At 45.8% G+C, this 21462-nt stretch overlaps 1 protein-coding gene across 1 annotated transcript in view; it reads left to right on the top strand.

The window, feature by feature from the left end:
- Positions 1–633: 633 nt before the first annotated feature.
- Positions 634–21462, top strand: part of LOC129694839 (interleukin-12 subunit beta-like) — a 32975-nt gene continuing 12146 nt past the window's right edge. The window contains exons 1-3 of the mRNA XM_055631600.1: positions 634–723; positions 14856–14937; positions 19132–19368. Of these exons, the coding sequence (XP_055487575.1) occupies positions 634–723; positions 14856–14937; positions 19132–19368 (409 nt within the window). The remainder of the gene's footprint in view (positions 724–14855; positions 14938–19131; positions 19369–21462) is intronic.

Here is a 21462-nt window from a genome sequence, read left to right as displayed (position 1 = left end):
ATCCCAGCAATGAGTAAGTTAACCTATGATGAGCGTTTGACGGCACGGGGCCTGTACTCGCTGGAGTTTAGTCAAATGAGACGGGACCTCATTGATACTTATCGAAAAGTGAAAGGCTTGTATACAGTGGATGTGGAGAGGATGTTTCCACTAGTGGGAGCGTCTAGGACTAGAGGTCATAGTCTCATAATTAAAGAACGTTCTTTTAGGCAGGAGATGAGGTGAAATTTCTTTTGGTGGTGGTGAATCTGTGGAATTCATTGCCACAGAAGGCTGTAGAGGCCAAGTCAGTGGATATATTTAAGGCAGAGATAGATAGATTCTTGATTAGTACGGGTGTCAGAGGTTATGGGGAGAAGGCAGGAGAATGGGGTTAGGAGGGAGAGATAGATCAGCCATGATAGATTGGCAGAGTAGACGATGGGTTGAATGGCCTAATTCTATTCCTATCACTTAGGACCTTATGACCTTATGATAACATGATGTTATGCTAGATCTGTACTCAATATGCTCTCTGATGAAGGCCAATATACCAATACCCCAGTGAAAACCAATGGGTAATAGGGCTAATTTGTGGTCTGGCGTAGATCTGGATAGGCAAGAATAGTTGCCTTCCACGTGAAAGATGCGAACATGGGCAAAATCATTGAACGTTACTGGGACCTTGAGGGCAGCTCTCTGCTTCTTCCTCAAAATAGCGAGGAGGGAAATATTACTTCCGCAGTGAGTCACTTTATGATCTGCTAATCCTCCAGTTTCATTGAGAGATATCACATGGGAGGTGTCAGGAGTGTCAGAAATGTTAGGAGGTACTCTTCCAAGAATTGAAGGCGGCATGGTGGCGCAGCAGTAGAGCTGCTGGGTCACAGTGACAGAGACATGGGTTCGATCCCGACCTCGGGTGCTGCGTGCCTGAGTTTGCTCGTTCTCCCCATAATCGCCCTGTGGTGCTCCGGTTTCCTCCCACGCTACAAAGACGTGCGGGTTTGTAGGTTAATTGGCTTCTGTAAATTTTTGTCCCCAGTGTGTAGGATGCAAGAGTGGGATAACATAGAACTAGTGTACGGGTAGACAAAAATGTTGGAGGAACTCAGCGGGTGAGGCAGCATCTATGGAGCAATGGAATAGGCGACGTTTCGGGTCAAGACCCTTATACTATTTCCTTCTCTCCATAGATGCTGCCTCACCCGCTGAGTTTCCGCAGCATTTTTGTCTACCTTCGATTTTTCCAGCATCTGCAGTTCCTTCTTAAACACTTGTATACGGGTGATCGCTGGTCGGCACGGAAGCAGTGGGCCGTAGAGCCTGTTTCTACACTGTAAAGTCTAAATGTCACCAAAAACAAAACTGAACTCTAAAGAGCTGCTACATCACAATGAAAGAGTCCCGGGTTCAATCCTGACCTCAGATGTCTGTGCGCAGTTTGCATGTTCTCCCGGTGACCACGTGGATTTGATGTGAATTTCCATTTCTTATGTGTGAGGGATGTGTCACACATTTACTGAGAGATTAGATAATAGACAACAGGAGGAGGCCATTCGACCCTTCGAGCCAGCACTGCCGTTCAATGTGATCATGGCTAATCATCAGATTGTTTCCTAATAAATTAATATAATTCCATCAATGCATTAATAGAGTCATAGTCCTAGAGTGATACAGAATGGAAACAGGTACCTTGGCCCAACTTGCCCACACCGGCCAACATATCCCAGCTATACTAGTCCCACCAGCCTGCGTTAAGCACATGTCCCTCCAAACCTGTCATATTCATGTACCTGTCTAACTGTTTCTTAAACGTTGGGATAGTCCCAACCTCAACTACCTCCTCTGGCAGCTCGTTCCATACCCTCCACCCTTTTTGTGAAAAAGTTACCCCTCAGATTCCTGTTAAAACCTTTGCCTTTCACCTTGAACCTATGTCCTCTAGTCCTCGATTCCTTTACGCTGGGCAAGATATTCTGTACATCTAATGGCCACAAAGTTCCTGGAATATCCTGAGAAATCTAAGATTTCCTTATTTTGTTTCTTGAGAAGTTGGAAGATTGGTGAATGCTATAAACTTCAACCAAACTCCAAAACTACCTTAAAAATATTTTTAAGGCAGAGATTGACAGATTCCTGATTGAGGTGGTAGCCTGAGAATAAAGGGATGTACTGTACCTTTATAAAGGAGATGAGGAGGGAATTCTTCAGTCAGTGGGTGACTAATTTAGAAACATAGAAACATAGAAAATAGGTGCAGGAGGAGGCCATTTGGCCCTTCGAGCTAGCACCGCCATTCATTGTGATCATGGCTGATCGTCCCCAATCAATAACCCATGCCTGCCTTCTCCCCATATCCCTTGACTCCACTAGTCCCTAGCGCTCTATCTAACTCTCTCTTAAATCCATCCAGTGACTTGGCCTCCACTGCCCTCTGTGGCAGGGAATTCCATAAATTCACAACTCTCTGGGTGAAAAAGTTTTTTCTCACCTCAGTCTTAAATGACCTCCCCTTTATTCTAGGACTGTGACCCCTGGTTCTGGACTCGCCCAACATTGGGAACATTTTTCCTGCATCTAGCTTGTCCAGTCCTTTTATAATTTTATATGTTTCTATAAGAATCATCCCCTCATCCTTCTAAACTCCAGTGAATACGAAGCTAGTCTTTTCAATCTTTCCTCATCTGACAGTCCCGCCATCCCAGGGATCAATCTCGTGAACCTACGCTGCACTGCCTCAATCACAAGGATGTCCTTCCTCAAATTCAATTTCAATGTTTAATTTAAAGCAGAGATTGACATGAGAATCTTGATTAGTACGGGTGCCAGGGGTTATGGGGAGAGGCAGGAGAATGGGGCTAGGAGGTAGAGATAGATCAGCCATGATTGAATGGTGGAGTAGACTTGATGGGCCGAATGGCCTAATCCTGCTCCTATCACTTATGGACATGAACAATGAACTGCCTTGATTGTATTCAGGACTGTTGGCATTATTTTTATTTTCGCACGATATAGTTTTATTAGCTTTTATGGTGCATCGTTTATTTATTATAGGTAGACACAAGATGCTGGAGTTACTCAGCAGGTGAGGCAGCATCTCAGGAGAGATGGAATGGGCGAGGTTTTGGGTCGAGACACTTCTTGTTATTTACTATGGTACCTACTGAGCACTATGTTTACATACCTCCAAACTATCTTTGATCGGACGGTACTGGACATCACCATTACACTAAACGTTATCCCTTTATCCTGTAGCTGTACACTGTGGATCTCTTGATTGTCATCATGTTTTAGTCTTTTTGCTGACTAGACAGCACACAACAAAGAGGCTTTTCACTGCCCCTCGCTACACGGTACAAGTGACAGTAATAAACAAAACTAAACAAAGTTACATTCTTGCAATACCAATTTCAGGCAGTGGCCAAACGGAACAAGTCGACCAACTCAACCAATCGACCTATCTTTCCGAATCAACCGTAATGTTGGAAGGCTGAGAGTAATACAGGAAAGATACTTTTAAGACCAGCAGCATAATTAGGCCATTCGGCCCCTCGAGTATACTCTGCCATTCAATCATGGCCGATCTATCTTTCCCTCTCAGCCCCATTCTCCTGCTTTCTCCCCATAACCTTTGACACCCTTGCTAATCAATACCTGTTGTGCTGCCTCAAGTAAGAATTTCATTGATCCATTTCGGGATATATGACGTTAGAATATCACAAGATCATAAGTGATAGGAGCAGAATGAGGCCATTTGCTGCGTGAGTTTGTAGGTGAATTGGCCCTGTGTAAAATTGCCCCTAGTGCGTTGGGCGTGGATGCGAATGTGGGATAACATAGAACTTATATGAACGGGTGATCAATGGGTAGCCTGCATTTGGTGGGCCGAAGGGCCTAACTCCATGTTATCATATTTCCATATCTTTCAATCAATCAATATCGCAGTTCTAAATACCTGTTGCAACAATTTATTGGTCTGTTTCATCAGCACATTTCCTTCTCTTCCATGGTTCCTTCTTCACTAACTCTGGCGTGAAATCATTCCCTTTCTTCTCAAACGATTATTCTTTCTCTATTCAAATCCAAGGCAGAATTAAATGTTCATCCCAAAGGCAGCACACGGCACTATAAGAACAATTAAAAAAAATGTTTGGCCAGGTACATGGATAGGAAATGTTTAGAGGGCTATGGGCAATATGCAGGCAGGTAGGACAAGCGTAAATGGGACATAGAAACATAGAAACATAGAAATTAGGTGCAGGAGTAGGCCATTCGGCCCTTCGAGCCTGCACCGCCATTCAATATGATCATGGCTGATCATCCAACTCAGTATCCCGTACCTGCCCTCTCTCCATACCCTCTGATCCCCTTGGCCACAAGGGCCACATCTAACTCCCTCTTAAATATAGCCAATGAACTGGCCTCAACTACCCTCTGTGGCAGAGAGTTCCAGAGATTCACCACTCTCTGTGTGAAAAAAGTTCTCCTCATCTCGGTTTTAAAGGATTTCCCCCTTATCCTTAAGCTGTGACCCCTTGTCCTGGACTTCCCAACATCGGGAACAATCTTCCTGCATCTAGCCTGTCCAACCCCTTAAGACATCATGGTTTGCGTAGGCAAGATGGGCCGAAGGGCCTGTTTCCAAGCTGTATGACAATAACTCTATGCAATAAGATGTAGGGAGTAATTAACTTGGGTCCAAGGTTACGATGTGATAACAGAAGAAGATAGGTCTTTATTTTAAACTTTAGGCTTCAGAGATGCAGCGCAGAAACAGGTGCTTCGGCCCACTGCACCGACCAACGAACACTCCATACCCTAGCACTATCCCACACATTAGGGACAATTTACAATTTTTACTGAAGCCAATTAACCTACAAACCTGTACGTCTTTGGAATGTGGGAGGAAACCAGGGCGCCTGGAGAAAACCGACTCGGTCTCGGGGAGAAGGTACAGACAGCACCCGTAGTCGGGATCAATCTTGGGTCTCCGGCGCTGTGAGGCAGCAACTCTACTGCTGCGACAACATGGTGCAAAAGTGTGGTGTAAGTGTTCGGCATAAACTAGTAGGGCCGAGATGGCCTGTTTCCGTGCTGTAATTGGTACATGGTTATATGGTTATAAAAGGAAATGGCCACAACAATTTAGAGTGGCTGTTGTTGTAATGCTGCAAGTAAAAATGTCATTATTCTACCTGGGACATAGTCATAGAGTGATACAGCGTGGAAACAGGCCCTTTGGCCCAACTTGCCCACACCGGCCAACGTGTCCCAGCTACACTAGTGCCACCTGCCAGCGTTTGGTCCATATCCCTCCAAACTTGTCATATCCATGTACCTGTCTAACAGTTTCTTAAATGTTGGGATAGTCCCAGCCTCAACTACCTCCTCTGGCAGCTCGTTCCATTAACCCACCATCCTCTGTGTGAAAAAGTTACCCCTCAGATTCCTATTAAATCTTTTCCCCTTCACCTTAAGTCTATGTCCTCTGGTCCTCGATTCCCCCACTCTGGGCACGAGACATAACAATAAAACACTCTTAACTTGGAAATAAATTTTCGTTCGGTTTTCAGTGTGGGTGGCGTCGTGGGTGGGGGGGGGGGGGGGGGGGATAGTTGAAAACTAGGGTAGAGGTTAGGAAGGAAGTTGTATTCCTTGTTTTGGTTAACGTCTGTGTATTTGTATGGGTGAGCAGTGGGAGTCACCATCAACCTGGCTGAGGGGTTTTCAATTGATATTTTCCTCCTTCGAAGGTTCTTAGAAATGGAAGAATTTTTTGTGTGTAATCAAGAGTTCTCAGTCATGGATTGACGCAATCCATATTTGGTAAAAGGAGGGGGCGTGATCCTGTATAAAACTCCATCCACTGTCAATAGAAGGTTAGTGTATGTGATCAAATCATTATATTGGCAGGGACAGCAAAAGGCAGTAAGGTACGTAGAACTGGATTTCAAACCCAGGACTATCTGAACTGGTCTTGGATGGTAAATATATTGGAATTTATTTGGGATTCATGTTTTGTTGCATTTTGTCTTTTTTAGCTCATAGTTTTGTTAAAAACATATATTTTTTTAAAATATTTCTTTGAAATTTTTTTCACTGTGGGATTTTTTTTGTCAAAAGCAAGAAATTTGTCGTAAGAAGCAAATGTTGCAATACTAACCTAATTATTACTTTAGAAATGGGAAGACTGTGGTTATTTGGGAATTAATATCAATTCATCTCAGTCCCAAATTGAATGCCATATGGATCAAAATAGTGATTTTGTTTCTTGTAGATATTGCGGATTTTTATTTAGAAATAAAAGCTAATCATTAATTAGTCAACGTCGCAAGTTGGGTCACTGTTGTTGAAGTTTTGCAAGTTTTAGGTATGGATTATTATTACCACATATACCAAGGTATACTGATATATTCATTTATCATATTTATTTTTATAACACTATTCTGTGCAGTATCTTATATGCTGACAATCACCTTGTGTTTGCAATAGCTTAAATTCTGGTAAGGGTGCATGCTTAGGCATAATGTGTATGCGTGTGTGAATCTGTGTGTGTGTCTCACACGAGTGTATGCATAATCTTTATTTTCTCTCTTTTTTTTGTTGTTATGTTATTGTTATTTTTTTCATCTTGTACATTTGAGCTCCGCTCAGACAGTGCGTTTGAATGTTGGTGTATGCACCACTGCAATGACAATAAAGTAATAGTTATTATTAACTATTACAGTGAAAGGCTTTTGTTTGTGAGCTATCCAATTCAATCAGATAATACTGTATCTGGATGCAATCAAGCTAAACTCAAGCACTACAGATAGAGCAAAGATAAAAATGCCAGAGTGTTGTATATACTTTCTCAGCATTGGAGCGTAAACAGGTTAGCTTAGTTTATTTTCGATTAGTTTAGAGATACAGCTCAGAAACTGGCCCTTCATCCTACCAAGACTGCGCCGCCCTGCGATCAGCCCGTACATTAACACTATTCTCTACACACTAGTACAAATTTACAATTGTACCAAGCCAATTAGCCTACAAACCTGTACGTCTTTGGAGCTTCCCGGAGGTCATGGGGAGAACGCACGAACTCCGTACAGACAGCACCCGTAGTCAGGATCAATGGAGCAGCTGGGCTTGTACACTCTGGAGTTTAGAAGGATGAGAGGCAATCTCATTGAAACATATAAGATTATTAAGGGTTTGGACCCACTGGAGGAAGGAAACATGTTCCCAATGTTGGGGTTCAGAACCAGGGGCCACAGTTTAAGAATAAGGGGTAAGCCATTTAGAATGGATGAGGAAACACTTTTTCACACAGAGAGTTGTGAGTCTGTGGAATTCTCTGCCTCAGAGGGCACTGGAGGTCAGTTCTCTGGATACTTTCAAGAGAGAGCTAGATAGGGCTCTTTAAGGTAGCAGAGTCAGGGGATATGGGGAGAAGGCAGGAACGGGATACTGATTGTGGATGATCGGCCATGATCACATTGAATGGTGATGCTGGCTCGAAGGGCTGAATGGCCTAGTCCTGCACCTATTGTCTATTGTCTATTGTCTGTCGTCAACCCCGGGTCTCTGGCATTGTAAGGAAGCAACTCAACCGCTGCGCCACCGTGCCGCCCAGTTCCAGAGACAAAGTCCAATATCAGCTGGAAAAATTGGGACTATTACCTGGCTTATGGAAGGACGGTTCAGAAGCCTGATAACAGGATGGAAGAAGTTGGTCCTGAGTCTGGTGGTGCCCGCTATCAAGCTTTTGTATCATTCTGTTCGAAGGGAGCAGGGAGAAGAGGGAATGACCAGGTTGGGATAAGTCCTTGGTTATGTTGGTTGCTAGAAATGGTTGCAATGCTGGACATTGTGAAATGTAGATGTAGATTGTCTATTGACTCAGTGGGCTGAAGGGCCTGTTTCGTGCTGTAACTCTAAACTAAACTAAACAAAATGTAAGGAAAGTATGGAGTGGAGATTTCAAAGAGTGGAGTGATTGTAATGCGTGACGGCTGATCCATTTCCCTGGCCGGAGTCGCCTGGCGTGGTGTCGTGAAAATGAACGCTCTTTGACATCCTCTGAATTGAGTTTAGTTTAGAGATACAGTGCGGAAACAGGCCCTTTGGCCCATCGAGTCCCCGCCGTCCAGCAATCCCCGCACATTAACACTATCCCACACGCTAGGGACAATTTACAATTTACTGAAGCTAATCAACCTACATGTCTTTGAAATGTGGGAGGAGACCAGAGCACCCGGCGAAAGGTCACACAGGTCATGGGGAGAACATACAAACTCCGTACAGACAGCACCCGTAGTCGGGATTGTAAACCCGTAAGTCTCCGGCGCTGCATTTTCGCTGTAAGGCAGCAACACACTACCGCTGCGCACACCACACACACACACACACACACACACACACACACACACACACACACACACACACACACACACACACACACACACACACACACACACACACACACACACACACACACACACACACACACACACACACACACACACACACACACACACACACACATGATTGCCATGATTTCTCCGAGATCATGGCAATGAATTCCACAGATTCAACACCTTCTGACTAAAGAAATTCCTCGTCATCTCCTTCCTAAAGGAACGTCCTTTAATTCTGAGGCAATTGACCACTTGTCTGTTAGTGCCGATCGCAATACCATGTTGAACAGATCTCATCTGCCTGTACATGATCCATATCCCTCTATTCCCTGCACTTCCTTGTGCAAATCTAAAAATCCCTTAAATGCCACTATCTTATCTGCCTCCGCCACCACCCCTGGCAATGTGTTCTATGCTCCCACCACCCTCTGTGTAAATAACTTGTCCCTCACATCTCCATTAAACATTCCCCCTCTCACCTGATGGTATGCACCCTGGGGAAAAAGGTTCTGACTGTCTACCCTATCTATGCCTCTCATAATATTACCTACTTCTATCAAGTCACCCCTCAACCTCCGACGTTCCAGAGAAAACAATCCAAGTCTATCCAACGTCTCCCCATAGCTGAAACCCTCTAATCCAGGTGGCATTCTGGTAAACACCCTCTCCAAAGCCACCACATATTTCCTGTAATGGGGCGACCAGAACTGCACACAAACACCAAACGTGGCCTAAACAAAGTCCGATAAGGTTGCATGATGAAAACCATATTTTGTATCTCTTAACTTAAAAAGTTAAATTCTAACTGCACAAGGTGGTATTGGCCTCAATCTCACAAACGGGCAATCCACTAAAATGTTTCTGCTCTACAGTGAGACAACATATTTGTGCTTCTTTATCATTAATTAATTTAGTTTAGTTTAGTTTACTATTGTCACATGTACCGAGGTACAGTGAAAAGCTTGTCGTTGTGTTCTATCCAGTGCAAAGCTATAGATGTTTACAATCGAGCCGTCCGCAGTGTAGATAGAAGGCTAAAGGGTATAATGTTTAGTGCAAGATAAAGTCCGACAAAGTCTGATTCAAGATAGTTCCAAGGTCTCCAGTGAGGCAGATGGGAGGTCAGGACGGCTCTCTAGAATGTACTGTGCCTGTCAAAATCTATTAATTAGACTCTGGTGGATCTCTCGTGGGCCCATGAGACCTTTGCACAATATTCGTCACATTACCAATGGGTTTTGCAAACTGGGGGACCAAGGAACAGCCAGTATATTCCTCAGATAAACACAAAAAGCTGGAGTAACTCAGAGGCTCAGGCAGCAAGCATGTCTGGAGAAAAGGAATAGGTGACATTTTGGGTCGAGACCCTTCTTCAGACTCCTGAAAATGTCACCCATTCCTTCTCTCCAGAGATGCTGCCTGACCCGCTGAGTTACTCCATCACTTTGCGTCTATCTTCGGTGTAAACTAGTATCTGCAGTTCCTTCCGACACAGATATATTCCCGCGATACATACCATGAATGCAGCTGTTGTAGGTATCGGAACATAATAACTAAGACCTCGTTTAATGAAATTAATCTTCAAGTCGAATCGATAATAAAGAAAGCAAACGTAATGCTAGCATCTATTTTGAGAGGGCTTGTGTACAAAAACAGGGATGTAATGCTGAGGCCCTCTAAGGCGCTGGTCAGGCCACATTTGGAATATTGTGAGCAATTTTGGGCACCATATCTAATGAAGAATGTGCTGGCTTTGGAGAGGGTCCAGAGGAGGTTTCCAAGAGCGTTTGATGGTGCTGGGCCTGCACTCGCTGGAGTTTAGAAGAATAGTGAGAGGCTTGGATCGAGTGGATGTGGAGAGGATGTTTCCACTAATGGGAGAATCTAGGTCTAGAGGTCTTAGCCTCAGGATTAAAGGACATTCTTTTAGGAAGGAGATGAGGATGAATTTCTTTAGTCAGAGGGTGGTGAATCTGTGGAAGTCTTTGCCACAGAAGGCTGTGGAGGTCAGGTCAGTGGATATATTTAAGGCAGAGATAGATAGATTCTTGATTAGTGCGGGTGTCAGGGGTTATGTGGAGAAGGCAGGAGAATGGGGTTAGGAAGGAGAGATAGATCAGTCATGATTGAATACACTTGATGGGCCGAATAGCCAAATTGCTTTCTGCACGGAGTTTGTACGTTCTCCACGTGACCTACGAGGGTTTTCTCCGAGATGTTTGGTCTCCTCCCACTCTCCAAAGACGTACAGGTTTGTAGGTTAATTGGCTTGAAGGCTGTGGAGGCCGTGTGATTGGGAATTTTTAAAGCAGATTTTGACAGATTCTTGGTTAGTACGGGTGTCAGGGTTATGGGGAGAAGGCAGGAGAATGGGGTTTTGAGAGACAGGTAGACCAGCCATGATTGAATGGCGGAGTAGACTTGGATAAACTCCAGCGAGTACAGGCCCTTGGCCGACAAACGCTCATCAGATGTTAACCCACTCATTGCTGGGATCATTTTGGTGAACCTCCTCTGAACCCTCTCCAGTGCCACATCCTTCCTCAGAAAGGGGGTCCAAAATTGCTCGCAATCTTGTCGTTCAAACACATGTTGCAAATTCATTCTCAATTCCAGAGATGAGAACATAATATCAGGGGGACTTGTGCTGTTCCACTGAGATTGTGGCCAAATTTCCCCAAGTTGCCAAGTCATTCTTTGCTTGTGTGTGGGAGGTAGCTGTATATGGTCATCTCTAATATCACTGTACCTTAATTGGTGCATGTGACAATAAATGTGAATCTGAATCTGAATCTATATCTATTTGCCTGCAATGCAGTTGTGACTATGTTTCATAGGTACGACTGTGAAGTGCTTTCACTCATTCTATAAGTAAGCATTGGGCAGTGGACACCACAGGCAAGTGTAGTGTAGGAAGGTGCTGGTTTCTACCGAAGATAGACACAAAATGCTGGAGTAATTCAGCGAGACAGGCAGCATCTCCGGAGAGAAGGAATGCGTGTCGTTTCGGGATGAGACCCTTCTTCAGACTCAAGGAACTGCAGATGCCGGTTTACCCCGAAGATAGACACATCCTCATCTCCTTCCTAAAGGTGCATCCTTTAGCTCTGAGGCTCTGACCTCTGGTCCTAGACTCTCCCACTAGTTGAAACATCCTCTCCACATCCATGCTATCACTATTCGGTAAGTTTCAGAGAAGTGCCCCCTCATCCTTCTAAACTCTGGACTGTCATATGGAAAGAATGGAGCGGCTGGGCTTGTATACACTGGAATTTAGAAGAATGAGTGTGGATCTTATTGAAACATATAAGATTATTAAGAGTTTGGACACGCTAGAGGCAGGAAACATGATCCCGATGTTGGGGGAGACCAGAACCAGAATTTTAAAATAAGGGGTAATCCATTTAGAACGGAGATGAGGAAAACCTTTTCACCCAGAGAGTTATGAATCTGTGGAATTCTCTGCCTCAGAAGGCAGTGGAGGCCGGTTCACTGGATGCTTTCAAGAGAGTTAGATAGAGCTCTTAGAGATAGCGGAGTCGAAGGGAGAAGGCAGGAACGGGGTACTGATTGGGGATGATCAGCCATGATCACATTGAATGGCGGTGCTGGCTCGAAGGGCCAAGCGGCCTACTCCTGCACCTATTGTCGATTGTCTATTGTCCAGAGATGCTGCCTGACCCGCTGAGTTACTCCAGCTGGGAGGCTGGAGTTATTGTCCACCAACATCAGTCTCTCTCTCTCATATACGTCCAAACTCTGATTCTTGACCCTGCTCTTAAAACGGAAATTTTTATTTGCCCACTGCCCAGACTATTTATGAATCTAAACACTCCCGATGTCTTGAAATGACCTTATTGTCCAAAAAAACATGTAAGGAAAGAGTCAATGCAAAAAAGAACATTGATGTGTTGGAAAATACAATGTGTTTTGAGTGCATGTTCAGTTTAGTTTAGTTTAGTTTAGTTTAATTAACCTTCTTAGTATAGTTTAATTTAATTTAGTTTAGATTAGAGATACAGCGCAGAAACAGCTCCTTTAACCCACCGAGTACCCGCCGATCAGCCATCCCCATTCATTAACACTATCCTACACACACTAGGGGCATTTATACCAAGCCAATTAATCTACAAACCTTTATGTTTAAGAAAGAACTGCATATGTTGGTAAAATCGAAGGTAGACACAAAATGGTGGAGAAACTCAGCGGATGATGCAGCATCTCTGGAGAGAAGGAATTGGGGACGTTTTGGGTCGAGACCCTTCTTCAAATCTGTCCGTCTGGAGTGTGGTTTGGTTTAGTTTAGTTTACATTACAGATACAGCATGGAAACCAGCACCTCGGCCCTTGGAGTCCACACCAACCAACAATCACCCATACACTAGTTCTATCCTGAACACTGGGGACAATTTTACAAAAGCCAATTAACCTACAAACCTGCACGCCTTTGGAGTGTGGGAGGAAACCGGAGCACCAGTCCCTACCCTGCAGCTCTACACCAGAGGACCACACATTGTGTCACCCAGATTTGGCCCACTTCAGTCTCCTGGGTGGACAAAGGGTTTTCATCAACGCCCTACATTCACCCATTCACCCCCCCCCAACCCCACCTGTATCCACCTGTCACCTGCATTCCCTCCTCTAGCTTCACAATTCTCAACATACAAGATCATAGAATAGATTGGGTAAATGCACAGTCTTTTACCCAGAGTTGGGAAATCTAAAGCCAGAGGACATAGGTTTAAGCATTATTATTATTAAATCGTTAAAAACATTAGCGACGCAGTGGTGCTGGTTTCCGATGGGCAGGTCGGGTGGGAATTCCCCCCGCCATGGGTACCATGTAATCCCGTGCTACCTGCTCCATGGTCGGTCGGATAGTCAGCGACTAAACCGTCTTCCCCACCTGGTTTGCCAGGTGAGGAGGGGGGCTGTGGACCCCCAGCAGGACCAAAAACAAGACCTGTCAAAGGGCGGATGAGCTCCTAGCGAGCCGACGGCCACCCACACTTCAGTAGAAGTTGCGATCACTGTCGTACATGGCATTGTAAGCTTTAAGCAGAGGGGGGAGAAATAGGATCCTGAGGGGCAACTTTTTTACACAAGGGGTGTAAAGGGCATGGGATGAGCTGCCGGAGGAAGCAGCTGATGCCGATAATATCACAACGTTTAAGACACATTTAGACAAAGATTTAGAGAAGAAGGAGTGACCGGGGTGAGACTCATCCTTGATTATGCTACACGCGCATCTCTAGAAGTTGGTGAGACTTGTTGGGGGTGAATAGTGATGAAAGCTTTCGACTTTAGAGATACAGCGTGGAAACAGGCCCTTCGGCCCACCGGGTCCGCGCCGACCAGCGATCACCCCCTACGCTAACACTATCCTACACACAAGGGACAATTTACAATTTTACTGAAGCCAATTAGCCTGCATGCCTTTGGAGTGTAGGAGGAAACCAGAGGGCCCGGAGAAAACCCACGCATGTCACGGGGAGAACGTACAAACACCGTACAGACAGCACCCGTAGTAAGGATCGACCCTGGGTCTCTAGCGCTACAAGGCAGCAACTTTACTGCTGCGCCATTGTGCTGGCCCTAATTTTAACCGGGTGCTCTAGTTTCCTCTAACACTCCAAAGACGTACAGGTTTGTAGGTTAATTGGCTTCGGTAAAATTGTTAATTGTTCCTAGTGTACAGGATGTTTCTCGTGTACGGGGTGATGACGTGTCGGCACGGACTCTGTGGGCTGATGGTTCTGTTTCCGTGCTGTATATGTAAACTAAACTAAACTAAGCTAAACTAAACCGCTGCCTCACAGCACCAGAGACCTACATTCCATCCTGACCTCGGGTGCTGTCTGTGTGGAGTTTGCATGTTCCCCCTGTCACCATGAGGCACTTTTTCCTGGGTGCTCCAGTTTTCTGCCAGGTCTCTGGCGCTGTCAGGCAACAACTCCACCGCTGCACCACTGTGAACATACCAGACCTGGAGGGCATCTACCACATACGGTGCCTCAGGATGGCCGTCAGCCTCCATAAAGACTCCTCACACCCTTGTAACGGACTGTTCGAACTACTTCCCTCCCGCAGACGTTACAAGGCCTTCTACGCCCGAACCTCCAGACTCAGGAACAGCTTCATTCCCAGAGCTATTGCGGCTCTGAACCGGTTCTGCTGTGCCCCCATCACCCCTGGACTGTCTCCCTCGGATGGTCACGTCGCACAGACACATCTGCACTTTAGTCTGTTTGAACAGTTTTGACTGTTTTACTGTTCTTTTTACAATCCATGTTCTCGGGATATCTAAATCTAAATTTTATTAGTTATTGATGTTATGACATCGGTTGGAAGCTGCATACCAAATCTCATTGCACTTATGTGCAATGACAATAAAATATTATTATTATTATTATTAACTGTGCACTGCTGTGGAAATAAAGGATGTTGATGTCTCTGTCTCTTGCTCCCCTCTAGATGTGTTGTGTACTCCTCCGTCTTCTCATTTCCATCGCTCTGTTGGGCCGATACTCCGCGCTGGACAGATACCCAGAGAATCGTAAGTGTCTCGGCCTCCGTTCTTCCGGACATGATATAATACGATAGAACTTTATTCATCTCTGGAGGGAAATTGAATGAATGAATAGGTTCATTGGCCAAGTATTCACATAGAAGGAATTTGCCTTGGTGCTCCGCCCGCAAGTCACAACATGACATACAGTGACAGTTAGGAATGACACATAGGAATGACACATAAAACATTAAACACTAATAATAAAACATTATTGATTAAACATGTGAATTAAATAAAATACCAGAGCAAAAGGAGGATACAGATTTTTGGCTACTATTCATGGAAAAAAGCTGTTTTTATGTCTGGCTGTGGCAGCTTTGACAGTTCAGAATCACCTTCCAGAGGGAAGTGATTCAAAGAGTTTGTGACCAGGGTGAGAGGGGTCAGAGATGATCTTATCTGCTTGCTTCCTGACCCTTGCGGTGTACAGTTCGTCAATGGAGGGAAATGTTAATCTGCCAACGGTCATAAAACACTAGGACCATGAAATTAAAGTGACGAGTGGAAAGGATTGTGGATGCGCATAGATTTTATTTTAGGGGGGGAGGGAGGGAGGGAGGAAGGAGAGTCGGTCTACCCAATGACAGAAAGGGAGGAGTTGTGCAGTTTGATAGCCACAGGGAAGAAGGATCTCCTGTGGTGATCTGTGCTGCACCTTGGTGGAACCAGTCTGTTGCTGAAGGTGCTCCACCAGTGGCCCAGTGTGTCTTGGAGGGGGTGAGCTGTATTGTCTAGGATGCTCCGAATGAATAGAGTGGACTTGATGGGCTAAATGGCCTAATTCTTCCCCTATCATAATGAACTTATGAACTTGTACAGTCAGTGAATTAACTATACATGATTACAATCGAGCCGTCCACAGTGTACAGATGCAGGATAAAAGGTACAACGTTTAAACATAGAAATATAGACAAGAGGTGCAGGAGGAGGCCATTTGGCCCTTTGAGCCAGCATCGCCATTCATTGTGATCATGGCTAATCATCTACAATCAATAACCCGTGCCTGCCTTCTCCCCATATCCCTTGACTCCACTAGGCCCGAGCTCTATCTAACTCTCTTTTAAATTCATCCAGTGAATTGGCCCCCATTGCGTTCTGTGGCAGAGAATTCCACAAATTCACAACTCTATGGGTGAAAACGTTTTTTCTCATCTCAGTTTTAAATGGCCTCCCTTTTATTCTTAGACATCGAGCACTGGTTCTGGACTCACCAAAATTGGGGGGGAAAATTCCTGCATCTAGCTTGCCCAGTCCTTTTATAATTGTATATGTTTCTATAAGATCCCCTCTCATTCTTCTAAACTCCAGTGAATACAAGCCTAGTCTTTCCAATCTTTACTCTTATGGCCTGTCCTGCCATCCCGGGGATTAACCTGGTGAACCTTTGCTGCACTGCCTCAATAGCAAGGTAAGATTTTAGTGCAAGATAAAATCCAGTAATGTTCAACGAGGTAGGTGAGAGATAGACACAATGAGTCAGTGGGTCAGGCAGCATCTCCGGAGAAAAGGAAGAGGCAACGTCTCGGCTTGAGACCCTTCTTCGGACTGAAGAGTCAGGAGAGAGGGAAACTAGAGGTGTGAATAGGTACAGACCAAACATCAGGCACCGATGACCAAAGAACGTTGGAGCTCACAATGGTCCTTTGTTGGCTGTGGAAGTGGTGATAATGAAGGGATACAAACAGTGATGACCAAGGTGAGGGCGGGACTGATGCCGGGACTGCTCTCTAGTTCAGAGATACGGTGTGGAAACAGGCCCTTCAGCCCACCGAATCCGCACCGACCTGCGATCCCCGCACATTAACACTACTCGATATATACCCGGGACAATGATACATTAACAATTTTTTTTAAACATTTACACCAAGCCAATTAACCTATTGTGAGTGTGGGCGGAAACCGAAGATCTTGGGGAAAACTCGCGTTGGTCACGGGGAGAACGTGCAAACTCCGTGCAGACAAGCACCCGTAGAGAGGGTCAAACCCAGGGTAGACAAAAGTGCGGGAGAAACTCAGAGGGTGCAGCAGCTTCTATGGAGCGAAGGAAATATGCAACATTTCGGGCCAAAACCCTTCTTCAGATGTAGGGTGGGGGGAGAAGAAAGGAGAAAGGAAGAGGAGGAGCCCGAGGGCTGAGGGAGAGCTGAGACGGGGAGGAGACAGCAAGGGCTCCCGGAAATTGGAGAAGTCAATGTTTATGCCGCTAGGGTGCAGACTGCCCAAGCGGAATATGAGGTGCTGCTCCTCCAGTTTCCGGTGGCCCAGGTCAAACCCAGGTCTCTGACACTGTCAGTGCTGGTGGGCTGTAGCTCTAACGCTGTGCCACCATGCCGCCCAGTTATACTTCACAGTACAGTACAGCACAAGGGCAGGCCCTTCGGCCCACAATGACTGTGCCTAACATGACGTCAGAGACCAGCGATCCCTGCATATTAACAGGCATCCTAGGCATACTTGGGACAATTTACAATTTTACCAAAGCCAATTACCAACAAGCATGTACGTCCTTGGAGTGTGGCCACTCCCATAACAAGTTTACATGTTCACAAGTTATAGGAATAGAATTAGGCCATTCGGCCCATCGAGTCCACTCCTCCATTCAATCGTGGCTGACCTCTGCCTCCTAATCCCATTTTCCTGCCTTCGCCCCATAACCCTTGACACCCGTTCTAATCATGAATCTGTCTATCTCCGCCTTAAAAATATCCACTGACTTGGCCTCCACGTCTCTCTGGGGAAACGAGTTCCACAGATTAACTACCCTCCGACTAAATAACTTTCTTAGTTTTTGTAAGCTTGCACGTGACTTGACGTAAAGATGTTTCAATTCCAGTAAAATTCCCCTCCAGCTCCAGAGACAGCAGATTCCCCACTGAAGTGAAGAGAGTTCACATCTTTAAATCACATGAAAATGCATCGTCTATCTTTGATCACCATCCTCTCCCCAACTAGGTGGTAGAGTTGCTGCCTTACAGCGCCAGTCACCCGGGTTTGATTCTGACTACGGGTGCTGTCAGTACGGAGTTTGCACGTTCTCCCCGTGACCTGCGAATGTCTTCCCCGCGCGCCGGTTTGAAGGGTAATTGGGTTTGGTAAAAATTGTAAAATTTGTAAATTGTCCCAAGTTTGTAGGGTGGTGGTAGTGTACGGAGTGGTCGCTGGTTGGTGTGCACTCGATGAGCCAAAGGGCCTTCTTCCCTGCTGTATTCCTAAAGTCTAAAATATAGACCTATCACACTAAAGAATTCAGGTTTTTAGGCCAATTGGCTTGGGTAAATTGTAAATTAATCTTATACACCGAGTAGGATCACCCCCTCTCAGCCTGATGGTCAGTATGGATGCGATGGGCCAAAGGGCCTGCTTCTACGCTGTACCTCTCTATGCCAGCCATAATAGCGGGAGAATCTATCCACTAGTGGGAGAATCTATGACTGGAGGTCACAGCCTCAGAAGTAAAGGATGTTTTTTTTAGGAAGGTGATGAGGAGGCACTTCTTTAGTCAGAGGGTGGTGAATCTGTGGAATTCTTTGCCACAGAAGGCTGTGGAGGCCAAGTCAGTGGATATTTTTAAGGCAAGAGATAAATAGATTCTTGATTGGTACGGGTGGCAGAGGTTATGGGGAGAAGACAGGAGAATGGGGTTTGGAAGGAGAGATAGATCAGCCATGATTGAATGGTGTAGACTTGATGGGCTGAATGGCCTAATTGTACTACTATCATGTATGACCTTATGACTTTATGACATAGGAGGCCAATTTGCCCATCAAGTGTCTGCCAGCCCAGTGTTTAATGATAAATTCCATTCTCCCATCCATTTAGACACCTTCCCATAACTTTGCATTGTACTAAGGGATCCGTCACATCTTCGTGAGGGGCAGGCAGGGTCTCCCATATCACCTCACTCAAGTACCTCGAATCTGAGGAGTCCATGGGTTTGACACACACACTGGGGACAATTTACAATTTTACCAAAGCCAATTAACCTGCAAACATGCACGTCTTTAGAGTGTGGAAGGAAACCGGAAATCCCGGTGGGAAAATCCCGGAGATCGTACAAACTCCATACAGACAGCACCCGTAGTCAGGGTTGAACCCGGGTCTCTGGCGCTGTGAGGCAGCAACTCTAACGCTGCGCCACCGTGCTGGATACGTAACTGACTCTTATCTCTGTGATCGCAGTGAGCGTTGTGAAACGGACGAGGGACTTCAGTGTCGACTGCAAAGGGTCTTCGGACATGAACGTCAGCTGGAAGATGGATGATGAGACACTGCAGACGTCCGGGCACCTCGTCCTGGAGAACGTGGACCAGCCGGAGGCCGGCAACTATACCTGCTGGCAGAACAGCAGCTTGGTGAAGCACACCTACCTGGTGATCAGCGAGGAAGACCAGTCGCCCATCTTTCAGTCCAAGCAAGGTGAGCCACAGTTGGGAAACCATGCAAATCTCAGCCAAAGATAGACACAAAATGCTGGAGTAACTCAGCGGGACCAGCAGCATCTCTGGAGAGAAGGAATGGGTGACATAGAAACATATAAAATAGGTGCAGGAGGAGGCCATTTGGCCCTTCGAGCCAGCACCACCATTCATTGTGATCATGGCTGATCGTCCCCAATCAATAACCCGTGCCGGCCTTCTCCCCATATCCCTTTGATTCCACTAGCCCCTAGAGCTCTATCTAACTCTCTCTTAAATCCATTCAGTGATTTGGCCTCCACTGCCCTCTGTGACAGAGAATTCCACAAATTCACAACTCTCTGAGTGAAAACGTTTTTTCTCACCTCAGTCTTAAATGGCCTCCCCTTTATTCTAAGATTGTGGCTCCTGGTCCTGGACTTGCCCAACATTGGGAACATTTGCATGTTTTTCCTTCTTCAGTCTGAATTAGGGTCTCAACCCGAAACGTCACCCATTCCTTCTCTCCAGAGATGCTGCCAGTCCTGCTGAGTTACTCCAGCATTTTGTGTCTATTTTCAGTTTAAACCAATATCTGCAGTTCCCTCCTACACATGCAAGTTTCAGATTCAGTTTCAGTTTCGTTCAGCTTATTGTTGCAGTGCAGTGAGAAGCTTTTGTTGCGTGCTAACCAGCCAGCCGAACAACAATACATGATTGTAAAGTCCGATCAAGGATAGTCCAAAGGTCATTAAAGAGGTAGATAGTAGTTCAGGGCTGCTATCTGGTTGTGGTAGGATGATTCAGTTGCCTGATAACAGCTGGGAAGAAACTGCCCCTGAATCTGGAGATATGCGTTTTCACACGTCTGTACCTTTTCCCGATGGGAGAGGGGAGAAGAGGAAGTGGCCGGAGTGTGACTCATCCTTGATGATGCTGCTGGCCTTGCCGAGGCAAGCGTGAGGTGTAGATGGAGTCAATGGAATGGAGGTTGGTTTGTGTGATGGTCTGGACTGCGCCTACAATTCGCAGCAATTTCTTGCGGTCCTGGATGGAGCTGTTCACAAACTGTGCTGTGATGCATCCGATAAAATGTTGTCTCTGGTGCATCTGTAGAAGTTGGTGAGAGTTGCTGGGGACCTGCCGAACTTCCTAAGCCTTCTTAGGAAGTAGAGACGTTGGTGTGCTTTAACCAACACCTCTACTTGACTGCGTAGATTGAGGAAGTCACCTGTAGCATTGACAAACTTGGCGCACCATAGAATGTTTACCATCAGGTTGTATCACAGCTTGATGTGGGGACAGCTCTGCCCAAGAACACAAGAAATTGCATAGTTGTCGATGTAGCCCAGTCCATCACACAGACCAGCCATCCCACCATTGACTCCATCTACACAATCTCCATCTATGGGTGCTGTCTGTACCGAGTCTGTACGTTCTCCCTGTGCCCTGCGTGGGTTTCCTCCGAGATCTTCGATTTCCTCCCACACTCCAAAGGCGTACAGGTTTGCAGGTTAATTGGTTTGGTATAAATGTAAATTGTCCCCAGTGTGTGCAGGATAGTGTTAATGTGCAGGGATCGCTGGTCGGCACGGACTCGGTGGGCCAAAGGGCCCGTTTGGATGAGAAGGGAATGGAGGATTATGGTATGAGTGCAGGCAGGTGGGACTAAGGGAAAATAATTGTTCGGCACGGAATTGTAGGGCCGAGATGGCCTGTTTCCATGCTGTAATTGTTATATGGTTCTATGTTATATGGTTATATGGTTTCCACGCTGTGTATCTAATCTAAATGGAACTAAACTAAACTACACCATGCTGCCTTGCTAAAGTAGTCAACGTACTCAGAGACTTGTTCCACCCTGGTCGTTCCTTTTTCCCCCTGCTTTCGTCGGGCAGAAGATACAGGAGGTTAAAAGGTGACACCGCCAGGCTCAAGAACATTTTCCTCCCCTCCGTTATCAGGGTTATGAAGGGACCTTCCTTAAGTTGGGGTCCAATCCGATTCACCTTTACCCCACTGTGGACATTGAACTTTGTAGAAGAACAGGTTTAGAGGAATACAGGCCAAATGCAGGCTAGTGGGACTGGTGTAGATGAGACATGTTGGCGTGTGG

The sequence above is a fragment of the Leucoraja erinacea genome, unplaced genomic scaffold (genome assembly GCF_028641065.1).
Source record: "Leucoraja erinacea ecotype New England unplaced genomic scaffold, Leri_hhj_1 Leri_81S, whole genome shotgun sequence".
Lineage (NCBI taxonomy): Eukaryota > Metazoa > Chordata > Chondrichthyes > Rajiformes > Rajidae > Leucoraja > Leucoraja erinaceus.
This window is presented reverse-complemented; position numbering and strand designations above follow the sequence as displayed.